This window comes from Oculina patagonica, chromosome 3, assembly GCF_052425735.1.
Source record: "Oculina patagonica isolate OP01 chromosome 3, crgOcupat, whole genome shotgun sequence".
Classification (NCBI taxonomy): domain Eukaryota; kingdom Metazoa; phylum Cnidaria; class Anthozoa; order Scleractinia; family Oculinidae; genus Oculina; species Oculina patagonica.
Window position 1 is genome coordinate 7,362,027 of NC_135760.1, and position 23,488 is coordinate 7,385,514.

At 38.8% G+C, this 23,488-nt stretch overlaps 2 protein-coding genes and 1 pseudogene across 2 annotated transcripts; 1 reads left to right on the plus strand and 2 right to left on the minus strand.

Moving 5' to 3' along the window:
* Positions 1–3: 3 nt before the first annotated feature.
* Positions 4–23,454, minus strand: LOC144645996 (uncharacterized). Its single transcript, XM_078505513.1, has 6 exons — positions 23,186–23,454; positions 8,418–8,779; positions 6,414–7,241; positions 4,042–4,530; positions 3,085–3,246; positions 4–2,447 (listed from the first exon to the last, which is right to left on the minus strand). The coding sequence occupies exons 2-6, from the start codon at positions 8,770–8,772 to the stop codon at positions 1,591–1,593; spliced, it is 2,691 nt and encodes an 896-aa protein (XP_078361639.1). The 5' UTR covers positions 8,773–8,779; positions 23,186–23,454; the 3' UTR covers positions 4–1,590.
* LOC144645997 (histamine H2 receptor-like) lies at positions 15,868–16,994 on the minus strand (annotated as a pseudogene).
* Positions 20,742–22,003, plus strand: LOC144645998 (adenosine receptor A2b-like). Its single transcript, XM_078505514.1, has one exon. The coding sequence runs from the start codon at positions 20,870–20,872 to the stop codon at positions 22,001–22,003; it is 1,134 nt and encodes a 377-aa protein (XP_078361640.1). The 5' UTR covers positions 20,742–20,869.
* Positions 23,455–23,488: the final 34 nt, after the last annotated feature.

Below are 23,488 nucleotides of genomic sequence, written 5' to 3' on the forward strand. Positions count from 1 at the left end.
CGAGAATGGTTTGTGACTCGTCACTTTATATCATGACTCTTTCATGAAATTTCCTCTTGACCGAAGGTGGCCTCGCATCTTCCCTCCCCGACTTAATTTGAGACGAGGAGGTAGATGCACACATGCTATCGCGAAGGCTATTTAACAAAAGTTTACCATCAACCCAATTTTGGAAAACGCTACACACACAAACAGAAGAAAAATGGTAATTCACATGCACTTGACAAAACATGCAGCTTGTTTATCAGAATTTGCTGGAACCAGCGTATTCAGCAAGTATGTTGCTAAGCAACATGACGCATCCTTATGACGTCATGCTGAGGTGACAACTTATCCGGTGCTCGTGTTTGATTGACCTTCAAGAATTGGGGACAACTTCGGTAACTTCCACAAGGGTTTCCCACAGCCCTAACTTCATTCTCCAACCCTACGTACTTGTGTAGACAAGGGGAAGATACACCAGTGGACGAGTGACAATAACTTTTAATCGTAACTATACATTAATCATACATTTACAAGCTACACTTCTCGGCCTTCTCATGTGACTCCTCTCTGCTCTTTCTAATTGCTAAAATTACAAGCACAAGTAACGCGAAAACTAGTAACCATAAAAAATTTTTCCCTCAAAGTGTCGCTCTAACGTTACCTATTGCATCCTCTTAGATAAGTTTAAAAATATAGTACCGTAGTAATTTTTCTTGCCTAAGTATTATCCCCACCATTAGTATCGGTCTCTAAAAGGCCCGTTTACACGGGCGATTTTTGTCGCGCAACTCAATGCAACTTTTGTCGCGCCGAAGTTGCATCAAGTTTCGAACAGGTTCGAAACTCCTGCGACTCGCGGCGATTTTATCGCCGCTAGTTTTCACGCGTACAAACTCGCGGCGATTTCATGGCGATTTTATTGCCGCTATATCACGGCAAAGTTGCATGAAGTCCCCGCGATATCGCGGCGACTTGCTGCAACTTCGGCTGATAGTCGACGACAGCACGCGAAGACGGACAAAAGGCCCCAGCTAATTATCAAAGGCGAAAAGAACGAGCAGTGAAATGATTTAGCATAAACCTGTGGCTGATCTGTTAAACATAGAATATCAGTGAAAACTGATTAACAACTGAAAGTTTAGTTGGATACTTTTCGGTTATGATATATGAAAAACCGTACGCGAGCTCCGAGGGTCTTCTTGGTACCTGCATAGTTAAAGTTTGTGTTTTGCCAGTTGTCAGCCACTGGCACAAAATTACAAATAATGGTAAGGTAAGCTTACTAAAGCACCGTAAAGCTCTATAACCCCTTTTAACCCCCTTCCTCTAATAATGCCCCCCTCCCCTGGAAGTGCCATTTTTTACCCCTCTCTCTATTACTAATTTTAGGCTTTTATACTTATTGATCCATCACAATTTTGGGGGAACTTTAGAGGAAAATGTGTTACTAAACAACACTAAAACATAAGATATACACATTCTTTTATATAGGCCTATATACCGTAGCTAATTAACGGTCTAAAATAGGACCCCCTCTCCAATAAGCCCTCTCTCCAAAAGGAATAAGCCCCTCCAGGTCTTCATAGAGCCAATAACATCTCGTTTTCAAACCAGCTCGAGATCTATGAGTGTGATAACCACCTTTCCAACGCCCTCTTTCACTCCTTCTTTCTTCGCAGGGTTGACTCCACTGTTGAAAGATCCTCCACCTCCACTAAAAGCAACAGTTATATCGCCCCTCTGCACAACGCCCCCTCCCGAATACCCACCCCCGGCACCAGGAAACTTAAATCCTCCGCCACCTCCCCCAAATCCTCCCTTTCCTCCGTTCATCGAATCTCCCCCTTCTCCTCCGTTTACAAAACTCTTTCCCCCTTTAGCAATTACAGCTGATTGGCCGTCTCCGATTAAGCCGCCTCCTGCTCCGCCCTCAAGTGAACTAGAGGGGGTATCATTCTTACGAAACTTCCCCCCGGTCCCATTAGACCCACCGGACTGAGACCCCGCCTCCGTGATCTGCCCTGGATCCCCTTCATAGATATTTCCTGGCTTTGAACCGCCCCCACCCCCACCTCCAGCAACAATCAAAGCAGCGTTCGATGAAAAAGTGACAAATGTACCCCCTCCACCTCCCCCAGGTAGCGGTGAGCCAGTTGTCCCATTGCTACCAGCCTGCCCAACTAGTATTTTTAGCAATGTTCCTCGAGTAAGATTGAAAGTCCCCTTCATGTAAGCTCCTTTCCCGCCTGGTGTTGTCACAACTGACGTTTCGGTTTCTCGGCCATGAGCGCCCGATGCTCCCCAGGCTTCTATGACGTAAGATCCGTTCAGAGGTACTTGCCATATTTGGACGCCGTTTTTCAGCTCAACCTTGTGCTGAAGAGTGGTTCCTTGGTACCCGGATGTGTCTGTGGGCCCCGTTGGACCTTGGGTACCGAGAGTTGTGAACGTGAAGTTGAAATCTGTAGATGAATAACAAGTCGCCAGTCAGGAAAGCTAATGACCGAAAGCGTGAGGGAGTTACCTTTTTGTTTCGTGTGCCAGAATTTGTCTCTTTACTGGTTATGATACATTTTTCTTTGAAAAGTCTGATTGTGAATCTAGAAAATATGCCCGAGTTTATGATAATTTTTATTTTTTCCTTTAAACTGTTGTATGTTTGATAAGGAGAAATTAGAACTGGAGTGATACGAGTTATACGAGTGATTTAACATCGGATGACTTGTTAGTCACGTATATGATTACAGACAGAATTGGACGACACGAAACCCTGTAAACAATTTACTGCAACTATAACAAACTTTTAGAAAAAAGAGAATTTCAACTTTTTCGGTAATGAAAGAAGAACAGATATTGAGTGCAAGTTTCCTATTACAACGCGGAATAACCGACAATGAGAGAGTGCTAGAACCTTGTCTCGCTAAACAATAGTAATGAAGGTTATGCTAACGAGGTTGTGCGCGTGGGTTCGCGCGTGGAAGGAGGCGACGCGCGCGAGGTTGGTGATGTTGCGCGCTACTACTGATATCATTTTCTTTGAAATTGCATGTATTACTGTTAACAGCCTTCTTTACGGTATTTCTCTAAAGTATACCTCACCTTCACAAACGCCGCTCATCTTGTCAATATCGTAGTTTTCAGTAATGGAGCACCATAGCTGACCATCAAAAACGCACGAGTCGCGACGTCTTCCTTGATAAAGGAACGGAAAGACACAGCATCCGCCATCTTTGGTTCGCCAGGTTTTGCATTCAGCAGGAGCTACATTGAAAAAAAAACACTTTACTTAATACAATTTTTTTAATATTTTTCTCAAGGAAAGTCGTTATTACCTTACGTAAAATTACCTGTGAAATTATCGATGACGACACGATTGATATAAACGCGTGATGAATGAACTGAACATTGTTGGTAACCTCGAAACGTCCATCTTAAAATATCTCTCGGTAATCTTCGTTTTTTTTTCGGAAAACGATCGGATCCTTCGAATGACCTTCAGGCAATTTTCGGCAATTTTAAAAAATCTTCGGAAACGCCTAAACTTATTTAGTGTTGTTTATACAATAAGCAAAAAGATTAATACAAAGCTGCTTGAGACGCAAAATTTAATTTTCCTTTTCAACTGGAAATCTCACTCTTTCGCGCGACGTTCTGACGCTCGCAAAGCTGTGCTCTTAGAATAATTGCAGGGTGCCCGAAGGCTCTTCTGTTAGAAATCTTGGCTGCCCAGCTCTTAAACGTTTTCACGTTAGCAAAGTTATACAAGTCGCGCAAAGACAAAAGTATTGTGCCTGTGGCACTCGGGCTCTGCTAGAGCACAGCTCTGGCTCGAAGAGAAATTTTATATATCCGTGCACTCATGTATTATTGTTGCTTTATGTTACGGGAAAAATGGTCTTCAATGCATTGACGAGAATAAAAAAGGCACTATTGTACTGAAGACCAATCAAATCTTAGAACAAACATTAAAAGAAATAAGTTGCTACCAGTAATGGGAATTACTATCAGTTTCTCGAGATAAGAGTAACATTTATTGACAGTATTTTGTTAACTTACGTTTCACGATTTTCTTTCTATCGAGGAGATGTCCGCATAGCCAGCCGGGTTCGTGGGTTAGTTTCATTTCATGTCCTTCTTTGTACAACTCACAGACTCCTTGCCTTGCCGTACCATCGTAGTTAAAAGAGGCGCAGAGCGGTTCTGATAAACACTCTTGCGTACAAGATACTAAACTCCGAGTCGTTTGTCGTTTGATCATATCGCCCACATTGACCTTAAGATTTTCCTGCGTGTCAAAAAGCGCCGAACGCTGGACTATTTCACTGTTCCCTGGTTGTATAAATAGTACTAAAATGACTTGAAATGTGAAAATAAACATAACGCCTTCTTTGGAATCTTTTCTGCTATAAAAAATTGAAATGTTTTGTGGCGAAGACCCAAAAAACCGTTTGCCAACGAAAGCAATGCTATTAGAGTGGAAAGCTACTAACATTTGTTTTATGCCAAAATTATTACTTTTCAACTGAAAATTGATCCGGTCTGATTGTCAAATGTGCGGTTAATTACTTCAAACTTATTGTTTAGCGGTGTTTATTATGAATTATCTCTTTTGGTTTGTGCAAATAAGTTCCCTTAAAATGTCCACTTCCTAGCAACGTAAAGTATTAAGGTATTACGTTTGGAAATCCTGTCACAATTTGTAAAGAACTTTAATGAATTATAATGAAAATAATCTTCAAATATCGTCAGATTTAAACAAACAATTTGCAAGTGATTAGGATTACAAAAAGAAATTTTAAATGTGTATTCAATGTGAGTTTGCTATATATTTGGTGACCGCAAACAAATGTAAGGCTACGGAGAAAAACCTCGAAATCTGTTTTTCTTTTTGTACTCAGACCGAGAAACGTACTTTCAGCCTATCAGAATTTAATCAAACGCTGCCCTTTTAGTCTTTTTGTTTTCTTTCCGTTTAGTTATAGGTAATATTCTTAAGTGTTTTTTGTTATATCTCAATTTCACCCTGTTATTACATAGTGCTAGTATTCACAGTTTTTCTACATTTGTTTAACATGTATATTATTTGTTCTTTATTCATTTTGTAGCTGAGGATGGATGTGTCATTCGAAGCATATTTTGTAAATTAAAAAGCATCGTCGCCTTTTTTTATAAAATCAGTTCTTCCTTGCTTGTGGCTCCTGGGCAATTTTAGTATCACGTAAATAGAGTGTATGTGAGGTAGGTAGCATTTTCTTATAAAAGTCTGTGTCCGAGCCAAGTGGCCCATACAGCTGGCCGGAGCTTATCCCGGATTCCGTAGCATTAAGCGACTAGGAGTTTTGCTACTCCTCCATGGATGGGATGCAAGTCCATCGCAGGGTTACCCCCCAGCAGTAATTTTGCCAGTACCAATTTGTACCCCTGGGTGGAGAGAGGCACTATGAGAGTAAAGTGTCTTGCCCAAGAACACAACGCAGCGCGATATATAAGACTACTTAAGCAATTGGAACAAATAACGTTTATTATTTATTCACGGCCACCATTCATGTACAACTCTTGCATCAAACAGAATCTAATTCAATTTCATTGAATCACAAATTGTGTTTCTTTTTCAAAAATAGTATTGATGTTCAGAAAGAGGTTATGATTATATAAGAGGGTCTTAAAGGGGGAAGAGGGTATAAATCCCATTTTCCAGCTTTTTTTCCCAAATTTTCAAAATCCCAGTCCCAGTTCTATTGTTTTTCTGTCTTTGTTTCCCCCTCCCCCCCCCCCCCAACAAGAACTCAGCAGCCAGACTTTGCCGTGTCTTTTTCGCGTTGTGCTTATGTTTATCGCGTAGTGTAAACGGCCTTTTCCTTGCATTAATGCTTGTGCTTATTTTATACAGTAAAAACCCGCGTATAAGAACCTAGGTTTTTTCAAGTTAGCCTAAACAGGTTCTTATATAAATGGTATTTAGTGTAAAATTAGGCTTACTAGGTTCTTAACTTTTGTTCAAGAAATAAAGTAGAATTTTTAAATGATCTGCTCTTAAATGTCCAATAACAGTATTCTTGGAGGCTTCTGTAAGCAAAATACTATACTATTTTAATCTGATTCCGTTAAAATCAAAACTATACTGTAACCTTCACCATAATTCGCAATAAATCTTGTAACTATGCTGTAACTATAATGTGTACAGTACAGACTGTGTTATAAATATATTTTTGAGAAGATTTTTTAATTCTATATTTTTGAGAAGATTATTTTTTTTTTTGAAAATAAGAACCTGTTTTAGAATTTTAGCCTAAAATGGTTCTTATGTGAAGGGTGCTTAAAAATGAAATTTTAGCCTAACAGGTTCTTAAATGTTAGGTTCTTATACGCGGGTTTTTACTGTATTTACAAGTGTGAACAAGAAACAATAGTTTCACAGTCACTTTATTTGATCAATTCGATTATCACTTCTCCATCTCCACTCCTAACTCCTTCGTAATTTTCTTGTTTCGTTCCAGCGTTAAACGAGCCTCCGCCCCCGGCGACTATTCCGTTGTGTTCTTTTGCTTCTATTCCTCCACCGGAGTATCCCCCACCTCCCCCTGGATGTGTGGTGGCTGCCCCTCCACCACCAAAGCCCCCGTTTGACACCCCGGCCCGGCTAAACCCTCCTTTACCGCCATTAAGGAAGCTCTTTCCTCCATCACAAGTGACGGATGACTCACCGTCTCCATGGAAACCCCCACCCCCTGAGCCTTCAATATCGTCTGGCTTTACTGGGCAAAAACGTCCACCCGACCCATTGTACCCCCCATGACGCGTTCCATTCTCCGTCTTTTGGCCGGGATCTCCGTTAAAAGAAACGTTTGCAGACTCGAATGCAGCTCCCCCACCCCCACCCCCAGCGATAACAAGCGGTGTGTCGCCTTCTTTGATGACAAATGTACCGCCACCTCCACCCCCTGGAATAGCTGAAATGGACTTTCCAACTTGGCCTTCCTGTCCTACGAGAATTCTCAGTTTTTCTCCGATGTTGAGTTTGAATTGCCCTTTAATTTTTGTCCCTTTCCCTCCTCGCAATCGAGTCGATCCAACGCTCGACGCGCCTGATGCGCCCCAGGCCTCCACGCTATACACTCCTGTTATCGGGACTCTCCATATTTGGATACCGCCATCTTGTTGGACTTTGCCCTCCAATGGCGTCCCTTGGTACCCGGATGTATCGGTTGGACCTTCCGGCCCTTTGGCACCGAGGGAAGTAAAAGTCACGTGCACGTCTGGAAGGAAAAGGAAACAATTGCTTAGTATTGACTGCTTTAAATCCAAAATTCTTATCAAAAGAACAGGTTTAGGAAATTTTTGTGACCCATACAAAGGGAGCAGCCGATAATGGGGCTTTCGAGTAAAAAATCATCAGTCTAAACCCTGATAGAATTAACGAACGCATTCTAATAATGTAATTTGCGTTTGTGTTCCTTTTTACATCACATTTTTTACAGCACTGGCATGGCACCTTGTGTTTGATAACTACTTAACCTCGTTACCTCGGTAACATTCTTCAGTTTTGTGAAAGAGATTTACATTGGTTTGCCTGTGCCCGTATAGTATAAATAGTTAGGTTGGTTAAGCTGTGTGCTTTTGTTTCATGTTGTTGTTTTCTGCGGTCAGTAACCAATTGAACGCAGGTTTTTCATCTTTGAGCTTGTGAGTGTCTTAGAAGATGTTATTTAGCAGCACGTTTAATCCTGCTGACATCAATTTAACGTAGCAATTAACACGAGGTTGCGCAAACACTGGCAATGGGGTGCTCGCACTGCGCATGTTTGGAGAAGCATACCTGTTTACATGATTCTGGAATGACTTTCATTCTGAAACTCGTTCCGGAATGAAGTTGGTTCTGCATTCACATGACAGAGTCGACCGGCTCAACCTAAGGCGTTTTTACAAGCGTGGTTTTCGCGCGAGATCAAAAACAAAAATAGCGAGGTTTTCGCGCAAGCATGTTATTGTGCCCATTAATGGCCATATCTGCGATTTTAAAGAGTTATTTGACCATAGAGCTGCTTATTTGGGCAAAACAGTATATGCTATTACGTTTTTTCGCTCTAATTTCATACTGTGGCCTCCGTATGCGGTTTTATGAGCTGCGAATTCATCTCGGAACGAAATTCGTTCTGTGTTTACATGATACCAGAATGAAATGTCATTCAGAACGCAAATTTCATTCCGAAATGAAACCCGGAATGAACTCATTTCGGAATGACGTTCGTCTTGGTATCATGTAAGCTCATGTACACAGAGATGTAAGAGAAATATATGGGAATGGAATGAACTCGTTCCGAAATGAAAGTCAATCCGGAAAAATGTAAACAAACCATTGGAATCAGAACATTTTCGAGTTCTCCCTGTTTGATTCTAACAAGTTGCTTAGAATGTGTTATACTGATTCTTACCGGGTAAATCGCTTCCTGCTGAGGACTTCTTCTCCATACGAGCTATCTGTCCATACAGCCATCCAGCTACCTCCGTGAGACCGCCATCAAAATGTCCAGCAGTTGCACTTGAAAGTTCACAAAGACCGTGCCTCTTGGAAGAGAGCTTAAAATTAAAGGAAAGGCATCCTGCTTTTCTCAAGCAAAGATGTGCGCACGAAAACGAATTGGTTGTTTGCTGACGTTGCATAACGTAGCCTTTAAGAAGGAAATTTTCCTTTGTGGTCAGAAGTGACTCCTCAAGCGCACATGAAGGTGCTGATACTAACGAGATGACAGCAAGTGCGCACGCGAGGTGGATGTACAAAGTGGCCATGTCTTAACTGAAATCAAATCATACACCAACATTACTGGCATATGTCGTTAACAGTTATGCTTGTAGTAAGGTAACCTGCGCCGCTTCTATCCTGAGCAAAACTAGTTGAGACAAACGATTGTCACGCACTTTTCGCGAATGCCTTGCCTTTCAGGCTGGTAAAAATATTTTATCCCATTTTCCCCCTGCTCAGTGATGTTTAATAAAAGAGCAGCCGTGTTTTATCAAGTTTATAATAACACCGACCTGGCGTGCTGCTAGTCTCGAATGCAAACTTTAAACAGTTTGACATTCTGGAGTTTGCGTTTCCTATTTTCTTGTGAGGGGGTGTTGCCCCACCCACCACCGGGCCAGCCCCCCACCACCACCCCAAATCAGAGAGCCTAAGGTGTTGTTAATACTACTAACCAAAAAATCAGGACAGAATGAACCAAAAATACCCACGCGAATGATTTCCCCATTTGTGCCTCGAAATACTGCAGAACAATTAACAAACATTTGAATATATAATGTTCAACTACATTTAGTCTCATATTTAATTGCTCAAATGCAGAATTATTTCAATAAAGCCAACATTAAAATGCCGAGTCATGATATTTACAAACTGAGTTAAATATCATTTTAGTGCCAGGTATTTTATATACTTTGTCGACGCTGTACAGGTTTTCTGATCGAGTTTAAGTTCAGCTGTTCAATATGATTTTCTTGCTGAGGTAAAATCTCATTGTTATCATTGCTAGTGTTGTTCACATTTGCCTGCTCTGCGTTTTGTTGATCGTTTTCGTGTCCTTGTCTTGCTTTCAAACTGCCCACAGCGTTGGGTCGGAATCGAAACACTCGCATCTCAATTTCTTCGGCTTCAGCAAAGGTTACAGTTCTACAAGTTAACTCAATAAACGCTACGCGAAACTGTCTCATTCCGACCGAGTAGATAAAAGGATTTAGCAACGAGTTCAATATTGCCACCACCCCGGCTGAAATGAGGCATAACAGTACTATTATAGACATATTGTTCAAATAAAATATTATAACAACTCTAAAAACGAAAAGAGGTATATAACAGAGAAATAGCACTAAAACTATGGTAGTTGTTAGTTTAAAAGCCTTTTTGTCTTTCAAAAATTTCTGGCTTGCCTCCTCTGTAACTTGCTGAGTTGAAAGTTCCTTTTCGTGTCGGCGAACCTCATGGTAGACCGTGATTTGGCAGAAAGTGATCATGGCAATGGACAGGACAATAAATACGTTATTGATCACAAAAAATGCAGCTTGCTTAAAGAAAAGAGGCATCTGCAAAATGAGGGAAAATAGCCACGCCAGAGCAGAAGAAATAAGTAAACGAGCTTCGGTGACAAGTCCGGTGCTGCACGCGTAAGTGTGCTTCATGGCTAGATATCTTTCCCCACTTATTAAGGCCAGGTGGATAAGGGAAGTATCACACGGAACATTCCTAAAAATTTGTGTGAGATTTTGCAATACACACGATCCAGTCGATGTGTCGCCGAGAGCGAAAGTTATCATGAACGCTGCACACATGGGTTGAACAATCACACCCACCATCAAATCGGTGGTGGCCAGACACGCGAGTAGTATGTTAGACTTGTTGGCTCTGAGTCGGGACTTCTTTTTCACAGCTATTATCACCAACGCGTTCAAGGCAGCGGTGAAAGGAGATGCGACGACGAGGATCACTGCGAGGAAGATAAGAACGGCTTTAGCTTCAGTGGCAGAAGGTGGCAGTGTGCCTCCCAGTATAGTGAAGACTCCGCAGCCGAGGGGGAGAGTGTCGTGGCTTGGCTGGCTGGCGTTCATCTCTTCCCCTTCTCGGTTGTTTTCACTGAACTGTTGAATTCAGTGAACCTTTCTCTCTCCTGTCTGCTAAAAACTGACTTTTTAAAATGTGGTTCTATTGTTGATAACATATTTCACCAGATGTTTCCCATTTTCGTGTTCAAAGTTCAATTCATCACTTTGTGTATTTGCATTTTATTTGTATTTCATTGTTGCTAGTTTCTTAATTAACGGAAAGTCAAAACTTATATTTAACCAATCAGCGAAAAATTAGACAAGTGTGTTTTGTGCGTCTTGTATAAGAGAAGATCGCTTTGTTTTTGCCTTCATAACAAATAAATTAATCATTCAAATTTCGCGTTTTTAGAAAATAGAAAAAACGTTAAAATTTGATTGAATAATGTTGTGATAGATTTGTTTGCAAAGCCACCATCGGTGGAAATTCGGAGAGAATTTCGTAATTGGAAAGAAATAGGTAAACGGACTCTTGAATTCCTATTTTCCCTTCATCAACTGTTTTACAATGCGACGCGCCTTACCGTGGCCACCCAACAAACTTTTTTACAAGTGTCATCTTGTAATATTTTACGTTTTCACTGCATTTTGTTGATAAATGCGATGTAACAAGTATCTGTTTGATCGTATTCAACTTTGCAAGGAGGCGTGTTCGTCAAACAAATAATGATATTACGAAAGCACACTTGTAAAAATGTTTGTTGAGTGGCCACGGTAAGGCGCATCGCACGGTAATGAGTCAATTAAACAATAAAAGAACTTATAGCCTAAAGAACTTAGAACGCAACTGGAAAACAAACATAAAAGCGTAACTTATGGGATGATATTGTAAAAGCAAAATATCAAAATACATAAAAGCGTGTCAGCTTCGTAATTAATAGTAGTTAATAGTTTAATAGCATCCAATTTAAAGACAAAACTTGCAGGACATGAAATGAACAACGAATGATGTCAGAACGGTAAACCATAGCTTATTTTTAGCCAATCATCGAAAAGTTATACAAGTGTGTTTTGTGCCTCTTGTCTATTAGAGGACATCGCTTTGTTTTTGCCTTCATAACAAATGAATCAATGGACACCACCGAATAAAACTCTCAATTTGAATGATCTTGAACTGCGTCAAGTATTCTTTTATGCTCAGTGAAATCAATTTAGTTCGTCGATTTTAAAACTGAGCGATATTTCTGCATTTGCATTTTAGTTGTATTTCTGAATCACAGTTTCTTTTTTATAACATCAAAACTGAAGTAATTCAGGTTACGGTAATAGAACTGCAAGAATAACTGCTATGCTCGTTTTGTAAATTTGTTTACTTCTCAAATGTAAACATGACAGTCAATGTAGCGTTCAATGTAATGTAATAATAAATGTAACGGAGAATAGTATTTATTCAAATCTTTCTTTAACTAATAGTTCAAAGCAAAAATGGAAATATTCTCTGCATGCGTACTTTTTTTTTGCAATCTCGGTAAACATTTTTTACCATGCAGTAAACTAAAAACACATTTTCGAAAAAAAATACTCATAGCTAATTAGGAATGTATGATTGTATTTCAAACGATTCGGATATACAGTATTCGGAAGTTGTCGGGCGTTTTCGGAACTTTTCGGACATTCATTGGAGATTTTCAAACATGGTTTGAAAATCTTGTGAAATTTTCGCTAATTGGTCGCAAAACGTAGCCCTTTTGCCACCTTCTAACTTACAAGTTTTCCTTTCCCGGATCAAAAATAAATTAATCCTTTTTAACATTTTTGGTTTTTATCAGTGGAAATTGCACAAGATGGTACATGCTGCAGAAAATTTCATCTTGATGCGGAGTTGCTTTGAATATAACTAAAAATTATTAACATTATAATCAACGGAGGTGAAAGAAATAGGTCGCGATCTTTGGTCAAAAAATAAACATCTTACATGTTTTAACTGGCCGTTTTCTTCAAAGGGCCTTTAGGGCCGCCCGGGGGTATACCTTATGGCTCCGCCCAAAAAGGGTCCCTTTTTCATGGTGTAGGTACATAAAGGGGGAGGGGAAAAATTGTTGTATAGATACTTAACAGGGCCTTACAAAACATCTCGAACAGACCCACCGTACGGTAGATTCGTTTAAGTATTTTTAAAAGGAGTTAGTCGAGTGACAAATTTAGTAATAACGAGATGCAGTATCCCTTCTATAGGTATGTAACAGGGGCACCGTTTTCTATCGGATTTATTTGCAAAATTTACCTATTTTTTCAAAAAAGGTATACGAGGTTGGAGGGCGGAGCTTGTCCGAATCTAAATATTTCGAGTATCCCCTTCCCCCGTGACATAGGATGGCCCTTAAGCTATGATCGAGCGACTTATATATGATAAAAACATGCACTAGCTTCTAACGATTGATTCTGCAATATTTCCTGTCTTAAAATCATTATTGTCTTCATTTTGTAGCGAAATTACCATCCGTGACATAAAACGGACAAATATTACTACTTCACTATAAGTAAGTTTTTAACTAGAAGTAATTAATAAGATTCATTGTATTTTTTTTTTTAATTTAAGATTTTTATCACCATTATTCCTATTTTGTAGGGTTGCACCTCGCATGGGTAACATTATTTTCCCGTTCGCGCAATTCCTTTTTGGTCCTTTTCTTATTATTGTACATTTTGAGACCAATAAAGTTGATAGACGAACCTGATCAGAACTCTTCATTTACTGATCTATTCTGGTTTTTATGTCCAATGCTGCTCAGTCGCTTAGAGTTCGATCTACAGTGTTGGTTTCAATAATTGGAACACTTTACTTGTCTGGAGACGATTGCTCCAAGGATCGTCACAAGATTAGTGTAGATCTTGCGTTTAAGTTTATTTCTGTTTAATGTCCGCAGTGTGATCAAGGATGGTTCTAGTTTTGGTTGGATTTCAGGCACCGACTGCTCGCATTCGATGTGGGACCAGTCATGATAACTAAAAGTGGCTATAAGCCACTAAACTCGGAAAAGTTATTATGAAACAAGAATCGAAAACAGCAAACTGACAAATAAAGGTTTGCTAATACAAATAATAATAATAATAATATCATTGGCTATAAGTCGAGCGATTTTTTTTCACCAAATCGTACTGAAATAAATTCATCTTTAGCTGAGTGTTTTGGGTTAGTTTTTTCCAACTGGTTTTAAAAAATTCAAAGGTTTACGGTCTCAGCTTATAGCTGAATAAATATCATAATGTTATTTCAAGAAAACTGACATGAATACAATATTTCGGTTGGTGACTAAGCATGTTAATTTTATGTAATTTAACAAGAAATGTAGGTATCAGAGAAAAGGTCTAATTCTCTAGAGGCCTTAAAACACTTGCACGCATTGCGTGCATATGTATAACAGGAAACGAGTGAAGGAGTGATAGAGTGAATTCACTTCGCCCACTACAACTCTTTTCCGAGTTAAAAATGACACATTTTCCCCTGTCCAGTGAAAAGGAAGGTACTATCTTTTCCCTCATGACTCTCATGCCTTCACTGAGTCAGTGCACTCCAGTCGAGCCCTTACGCCTTCCCTCTTTATATTGCCAAGTGTTTCTGGAAAACAAGTCTGGTCCACGGAGAAAGAGAAAAGACTGGCAACGAGGTTGGGCATCCGGTGCATTCACAAAGGTATGACGTCAGGATTGTAAGGACCGAGTGAAACAGCTTTATACACTATCAGAAACCCATAATGAGTTTCTGATACTATATATCGATACCCGGATCGTGATTACACGAGACATTTTTGCCGAAACCAGGTCTACCTAAAGTTCAGAATCAGAAGCATATATAACAAGAGTTGCATAAATAATATAATTTAAAGGCTATGTATTGTAGCCTGTGGAACGTTTCATTATCTTAGAATGTAACTTTTAAAGAGGAGAAAGTCTTTGTTTTCATCATACTGCGATTTAAATTTTAAATTGACCATCACGACCATCGTGATAGCAGTTAGTCTTGCAGTTCTATTACCGTAAATTGAATTACTTCAGTTTTGATGTAATAAAAAAGAAACAGTGATTCAGAAATACAACTAAAATGCAAATGCAGAAATATCGCTCAGTTTCTAAGTCGCGAACTAAATTGAATTCATAGCAAAAAAGAAAATTCGACGCAATTCAAGATTATTCAAGTTTAGAGTTTTATTCGGCGGTGTCCACTGATCCATTTGTTATGAAGGCAGAAAGAAAGTGATGTCCTCTCCTACAAGAGGCACAAGACACACTTGTGTAACTTTTCGTTGATTGGCTAAAAATAAGCTTTGATTTTCCGTTCTGGCATCATTCGTTGTTCAGTTCATGTCCTGTCAGTTTTTTCTTTAAATTGGATGCTATTTAACGAAGCCGACACGCTTTCATGTATTTTGATCTTTTGTTTTAACAATATCATCCCATAAGGTATAATTACGCTTTTACGTATGTTTTCCGGCTGCGTTCTGAGTTCTTTTGTTGTTTATTTAACCCATTAAAACAGTTGATGTAGGTAAAATAGTTATTTAAGAGTCCATTTCTCTATTTTGTTTCCCAATTACGAAATTCTCTCCGAATTTTCACCGATTGTGTCTTTGCAAAAAGGGTTTTATCGCAATATTATAACATCAAATTTTAACGTTTTTTCGATTTTCTGAAAACCCGCAATTTTTGTTGCTTGATTTGTTATGAAAGCAAAAACAAAGCGATCTTTTCTTCTACAAGGCGCACAAAACACACTTGTGTAACTTTTCATTGATTGGCTAAAAATAAGTTTCAATTTTCCGTTTTGAGTTCATTCGTTGTTGGCCTTATTCCCGCCCTAAACTGCAATGTATTAAACTACTTTTAATGTTAAGAAACAAGCAACAATGAAATACGAATAGAATGCAAATACACGAAGTGATAAATTGAACCATGAACACGAAAATGGGAAACACCTGGTAAAAAAAGGTTAAAAACAAGAGAACCATTTTTTTTTCTCCGAATTAATTGTTTGCCATACAATCATACATTGCTGATTATAAATATTTCTCTCTCGGAAAAGGGTTTTTAGTTTACTGCATGACATAAAGATATTCACCGAGATTGCACAAAAAATACGCATGCAGAAGATATTTCCAATTTTGCTTCGAACTATCAGTTTAAGAAAGACTTGAATAAATACTATTCTCCATTACATTTATTATTTACACTTATTATTTCATTACATTTCGATCATTACAACAGAAATGCTAGTCGTGTGTTATACATAATTTTTTACAAATTATCTTCAGTTTTTATACTATAACGATGCTGTACAGGTTTTCTGATCGAGTTCTAGTTCAGTTCTTCAATATGATTTTCATGCTGAGGCAAAATCGCATTGTTATTATTATTAGTGTGGTTCACATCTGCCTGCTCCGCGTTTTGTTGATCTCTTTCGTGTCCTTGTCTTGCTTCCAAACTGCCCACAGCGTTGGGCGATCCAAACACTCGCATCTCAATTTCTTCGGCCTCAGCAACGTTTGCAGTTCTACAAGTCAACTCAATAAACGCTACGCGAAACTGTCTCATTCTGATCGAGTAGAGAAGTGGATTTAAGAACGAGTTCAATATTACCACCCACACAGCTGAAAAAAGACATGCAAACAATATTGCTCTAGAAATGTTACTACCATAGCGTACTACAACAACTCTAAAAACGACAACAGGAATGTAGCAAAGGAATAGAACTGAAACGATGACAGCTGTCAGTTTAAAGGCCTTTTTGTTTTTTAGAAATTTTTGCCTTGCCTCTTCTGTAACTTGCTGAGTTAAAAGTTCCTTTTCGTGTCGACGAACCTCACGGTAGACCGTGATTTGGAAGAAAATGATTACGGCAAGAGACAGGCCAATGAATGTGTTATTGATGATAAAAAATACAGTGCTGTCAATGAAAAGAAGAATGTGCAAAACAGGGGAAAGTACCCACGCCAGAGCAGAAGCAATAAGTACACGAGCTTCGGTGACAAGTCCGGTACTGTACGCGTAAGTGCACTTCATGGCTAGATATCTTTCTCCACTTATTAGGGCCAGATGGATAAGGGAAGTATTACACAGAACACTCGTCACAAATAGTGTGAGATTTTGCAATGTACACGATCCAGTCGATGTGTCGCCGAGAACGAAGGTTATCATCATCGCTGCAAACATGGGTTGAACAATCACACCGACTATCAAATCGGTGGTGGCCAGACACGCGAGTAGTATGTTAGACTTGTTGGCTCTGAGTCGGACTTCTTTTTCACAGCTATTATCACCATGGCCAATGCGTTCAAGGCAGCGGTGAAAGGAAATGTGACAATGTTGATCACTGCGAGGAAGAGAAGAACGGCTTTAGCTTCAGTGGCAGAAGGTGGCAGTGTGCCTCCCAGTATAGTGAAGACTCCGCATCCGGGGCGGAAAGTCCCGTGGCTGGCGTTCATCGCTTCTGGTTGTTCTCGGTTGTTTTCACTGAACTGTTGAATTCAGTGAACCTTTCTCTCTGCTGTCGTCTTGAAACTGACTCCTTATATCGTGCATCTCTTGTTCATAAATCTTTTTTCACCTGACATTTTTCCAGCTTAGTGTTCGTGTTTCAATTAATCGCTTTCTGTATTATCTTGGTTGTATTTCATCGTTTTTTCATGACAGTAATAGAAAGGAAACTTACTTTCAATCGATTCAATCCCTCCATGATTTCAGTTTTAATTGGTTCAGCAACGAATGACTGATTCAGAACGCAAAATGGCCAATCAACGAAAATTTTCATAAGTGTGGTTGCACGTGTGTTGTGTTTGCTGAGAAAGAAAACAGTTTTCCTTCTGCCTTTATAACAAATGAACACCATGGAGTAAATCCCTCAAGTTGAACTTCGTAGACTGTTCTTTTGTGCTATAAATTAGTTGCCAGTATTCAACAGCTTCAAACAACGGAACTTTATCCGCAAACGAGACATGTCCCTTTTCTCCCGAGTCTGTCGAGCTCGAATCCGCGAAAAAAATAAGCGTGAGTGGAAAATTTGAAGGAGAAAAAAATTTCCGTTGCAGATATTAACAAGACTAAATGAAATGAATAACTAGCCGAGGTCATTTTAGAGATGTGAATTTTTTTCTTCTCTTTTCTGACTCTGGTGTCAAATTATACACTTCTTTCTTTTGTCTTATAAATTAGTTGCCATTTTTCAACAGCTGTTAACAGCTGAAGTGATCCCGCGCAAACGAGACATGTCCGAGTTATTTTCAGTCTCTTTTAATTTTGGACCTGAATGACAAGCAAAGGAGAAACACGGAAAGATTTTTGGAGAATATTGACAAGACCACTGAGAATTAAAATTAAACAGGGAAAAGATCACTAGCCGAGGTCATTTTAGTGATGTGAAGATCTTCCTTTCTTCGCTCCAGTTTGCTTTTCCCGTCAACTCGTTCTCGTGCGGCTTCCACACCGCTCGCGCGTGTGACACAAAGGCCCCGTCCACACTAATCCGGATAAACTAGAAAACGGAGAAATTTGAAAACGCCGAGTAAAATTATTGCTGACGTCCACACAAGTCCGAAGAAATTTGAAAACGCATCATCTCTTTTAAGAGTCTTTTCCAAAAGTTCCCTTTTCAGAATATTTTTCGTCTACACAAAAACGCAAAGCCGGCGTTTACAAATTAATCCATGCACTTTGAAGAGCGTTTTCATAAAGTTCCGTTTTCGGTGGACAATTTATCCAGAGAAGTGTGGACCGACTTATGGTCAAAAAGGAGAAAAAAGGTTTCTTTTTCAAATTTATCCGGATTAGTGTGGACGGAGCCAAAGGTTAACTTGCGCGCAGGCTTATATTTACTTTTCGGAAAATTATCTCACTCTGGTGCTTAAATACACTAGGAACATTCTTCTCCCAGAGGAATTTTGATTTTTTCGCCCGAAAAGGGTTTCTTTTTTAGGCACGAGGTATTAAAAAAGGTAAGGAATTTTATAAATTGAATTGTACAAAAGGGTAGTGGAAACTGTCGTTAAGGTATTTAAACGAACCTTTCAAATTTCTCGAATAGACCCACGGAACGGTCGATTCATTAAGGAATTTTAGGGGGTATTCAAGTGCAAAATTAAGAAATGAGATGCAATATCTCTTCTGTGTAGGTAAAAGGGATACCATTCTCCTATCAAAAGTATACCAAAGGGTTGCCTTTTGTATCGAAAGTGGTATAATGAAACGTAAGGGTTACGACCTCGGGGCGAAGCCTCCCCGTATAAAACATTTTAGTACCCGCTGGGGCCAGCGCGGAGAAAGTGCCCGCTTCCGTCTAGCGTAGAGAAAGAAGGTCTTTGCATCACTTAAAACACCTCAGCTTGTGATCTTTTCCCTTTTTATTTCTATTTTTCTATCATCAATAACACATTTATTGGCATGTCTCTTGCCGTAGTCAGTTTCTTCCAAATCACGGTCTACCGTGAGGTTCGTCGACACGAAAAGGTTCAACTCAGCAAGTTACAGAAGAGGCAAAGCAAAAATTTCTGAAAAACAAAAACACCTTTAAACTGACAGCTATCATCGTTTCAGTTCTATTCCTTTGCTATATTCCTGTTGTCATTTTTAGAGTTGTTGTAGTAGTCTATGGTAGTAACATTTCTAGAGCAATACTGTATGCATGTCTTATTTCAGCTGTGTGGGTGGTAATATTGGTCGATTCGTTACTATTCAAGGGGGTTATTCGAGTAAAAAATTTAGAAAAAGAGACGCAGTATCCCTTCTGTAGGTACGTGAAAGGGGTGTCATTTTCTATCGGAGTTATTCCAAAAAGTATCCATTTTGTCAAAATGGCATATTAGAGGGCAGAGGATTTAGACCTCGGCGCGGAACGCAATAACTTCAATTTTAATGTATTAAAAAGAAACAGTGTTCCGGAAATTCATTTCAAATGCAAATACAGAAATATCGCTCAGTTTCAAAATCGCCGAACTAAATTGAATTCATAGCATAAAAGAACATTTAACGCAAGAGTTTCATTCGGCGGTGTCCACTGACCCATTTGTTATGAAGGCAGAAAAAAGCGATCTTCTCTCCTACAAAAGGGCAAAAAGCACACTTGTGTAACTTTTCGGTGGTTGGCTAAAGATAAGCTTTGATTTTCCGTTCTGACATCATTCATTGTTCAGTTCATGTCCTGCCAGTTTTGTCTTTAAATTGGATGCTATTAAACGAAGTCGACACGTTTTTATATATTTTGATTTTTTTACAATATCATCGCATAAGTTACGCTGTTATGTATGTTTTCCGGTTGCGTTCTAAGTTCTTTAGGCTATAAGTTCTTTTATTGTTTATTTGACCCATTCAAACAGTTGACGTAGGGAAAATAGGAATTTAAGAGTCCATTTCTCTATTTTGTACCATTACAAAATTCTCTCCGAATTCCCACCGATTGCGGCTTTACGAAAAAAAAATTCCACAACATTATTACGTCAAATTTTAACGCCGTTTTTTTCTATTTTCTGAAAACGCGAAATTTTGATGATTGATTTATTTGTTATGTTTGCAAAAAGAAAGCGCTCTTTTCTTCGATTCTACAAGACGTACATTGTGCAGCTCTGCCAGCTCATGTCCTGCCAGTTTTGTCTTTAAATTGGATGCTATTTAACGAAGCGGACACGCTTTTACGTATTTTGTTATTTTGTTTTTATAAGATCATCCTCAGATAAGTTACGCTTTTATGTATGTCTTTCCAGCTGCGTTCTGGGTTCTTTAGTAATTTTTTTGACCCATTAAAACAGTTGATGTAGGGAAAATAGGAATTTAAGAGTCCATTTCTCTATTTTGTTTCCCCATTACGAAATTCTCTCCGAATTTTCAACGATCGTGGCTTTACAAAAAAATATATCACAACATTATTACATCACGTTTTAACGTTTTTTTTTTTTTTTTGGATTTTCTGAAAGCGCAAGTTTTTGGTGATTGATTCATGTGTTATGAAGGCAAAAAGCGATCTTTTCTTCTAGAAGTCACGCAAAACACACTTGTGTAACTTTTGTTGATTGGCTAAAAGTTGGTTTTGATTTCCCGTTCTGAGCTCATTCGCTGTTGGCCTTACTTCCCGGCCTAAATTGCAATGTTTTAAACTACTTTTAATGTTAAGAAACAAGCAACAATGAAATACAAATAAAATGCAAATACACAAAATGATGAATTGAACCATGAACACGAAGACGTCAAACACCTGGTAAAAAAGGTTAATAACAAGAGAACCACACTTTTAGAAGTCAGTTTTAAGCAGACAGGAGAGAGAACGGTTCACTGAATTCAACAGTTGAGTGAGAGAAACCGAAAAGGAGAAGAGATGAACGCCAGCCAGCCAAACCACGAGATGATACCCCACAGATGCGGAGTCTACTCTTTACTGGGAGGAAAACTGCCACCTTCTGCCACTGAAGCTAAAGCCGTTCTTATCTTCCTCGCAGTGATCAACATCGTCACATTTCCTGTCACCGCTGCCTTGAACGCGTTGGTGATAATAGCTGTGAAAACGAAGTCCCGACTCAGAGCCAACAAGTCTAACATACTTCTCGCTTGTTTAGCCATCAACGATTTGATGGTGGGTGTGATTGTTCAACCCATGTTTGCAGCGTTCATGATAACCATCGTTCTCGGTGCCGAGGCATCGACTGGATCGTGTGCATTGCAAAATATCTCACATTTTTTTACGAGTTTTTTGTGTAATGCTTCCCTTATCCACCTGGCCTTAATAAGTGGGGAAAGATATCTAGCCATGAAGCACACTTTCGCGTACAACACCGGACTTGTCACCGAAGCTAGTTTACTAATTGCTTCTGCTCTGGCGTGGTTATTTTCCCTTGTTTTGCCCATTCCTCTTTTCGTTGACAACACCGTATTTTTTGCCATAAATAACACATTTTTTGGCCTGTCTATTGCCATAATCACTTTCTGCCAAATTACGGTCTACCATGAGGTTCGCCGACACGAAAAGCAACTTTCAACTCAGCAAGTTACAGAAGAGGCAAGGCAGACATTTTTGAAAGACAAAAAGGCCTTTAAACTGACAGCTATCATCGTATCAGCTCTACTTTTATGTTTTATACCTATCGGCATTTTTAGAATTGTTTTAATTAACTATCGGAGTAGCATGTCTATAATAACACTGTATGCATGTTTCTTTCCAGCTGTGTTTATCGCAATATTGAACTCGTTGCTAAATCCACTTATCTACTCGGTCAGAATGAGACAGTTTCGCGTAGCGTTTATTGAGTTAACTTGTAGAACTGTAAACGTTGCTGAGGCCGAAGAAATTGAGATGCGAGTGTTTGGATCGCTCAACGCTGTGGTCAGCTTGGAAGCAAGACAAGGACACGTAAGAGATCAACAAAACGCGGAGCAGGCAAATGTGAACAACACAAAAAATGATAACAATGAGATTTTGCCTCAGCAAGAAAATCATATTGAAGAACTGAACTAGAACTCGATCAGAAAACCTGTACAGCGTCGCCATGGTATATAAACTGAAGATAATTTGTAAACATTATGTATAACATTCGACTAGCATTTTCAAAACTCAGTAACTGTTATGATGTAATGTAATGTAATAATTAATTTAAATAATAAATGTAATGGAGAATAGTATTTATTCAAGTCTTTCTTTAACTAATAGTTCGAAGCAAAAACTGGAAATATCCTCTGCATGCGTATTTTTGTGCAATCTCGGTGAATATTTTTAGGCCATGAAATAAACTAAAAACACATTTTTTTAAGAAAAAATACGCATAATCAGCAATGTATATTGTATGTTAAAATTGGAGATACAGGGTGTATTCGGAAGTCGTAGGGCGTCTTCGGAACTTTTCAGAAATTGTTGGAAACTATTCGGACGTCGCTGGCAAAATCTTCAGAAATTTTCGGTAGATGATCAGAAACCTTGCGCTCATGCTTGCAAAAACTGTTGATCGTTTTGAAAAGTTTTGGAAAATAATCGGAAATCTACGCTTTTCTATCAAAGATTCTTGTTGAACTAAAATGATTCACTTTCCAGAGGCCGTATTAAAAAACAGAATTTTATGGAAAGAAGAATTTTATGAAAAGAACCTGGTTATAAGAGCTTATAAGGATGGTGACGTCACTAAGCCATGACGTCAGGAGTTTGCGGAAGGGAGAAAATAATAAGAAAACACTTTTTCTTTTGAAGAGCTTGAATTCTCATTGTCTTCTAATATCTTACTTAACTGATTTGTTAACTAGATCATGTCTTCTTTTGAACAAACTCCGAAATTTACTCTATTTAGCCCTTTCTTCACCTTCATGTAAATCCCCCTTTTTAGCCTAAAAATCTAAATTAATCCTCCTTAAAATTTTTGTATTTTTTTATCAATGGAAATTGCACGAGATTGAACAAGTTAAAGAAAATATCCTCTTATCGCTCAGTTGAATATAATAAAATTATTATGTCATTATAATCAAAGGATGTGATAGGAATGAGTTGTAATCTTTTTTTATCTTAACATTTCATGTTTTAACTTAAACTTTTCTTTGCGCACTTGTTGGGCGCAACAATATTTTGTGTCTAAGAAATCATTAATATTTTATTTACCTAAATTGCCATCCATGGCATCAAACGGGCAAATTTTTTATTGTAAAGTTTACTTACATCAGAACTCTTCCGTCGCTGAAATGCCCTGGGTTTTATGTCCAATGCTGCTCAGTTAGTCGGCGTTCCGGTTTGACAGTGTTCGATTATTGGATTCAATAATTTGAATACTTAATTTGTTTGGAGACGTTTCCTCCAAGGATCGTCACAAGATTAGTGATACAAGTCAAAGCTAGTAGCTTTAATTTGTGAGTTTCTAGATCTACAGTTTGACTGCTGTGAAAATGCTTTTCTGTCCCATAAACGGATCCTTTCGTTTGGAAAGGATATCATAGTAAAGCAAACACAATTGGAGCAAACATT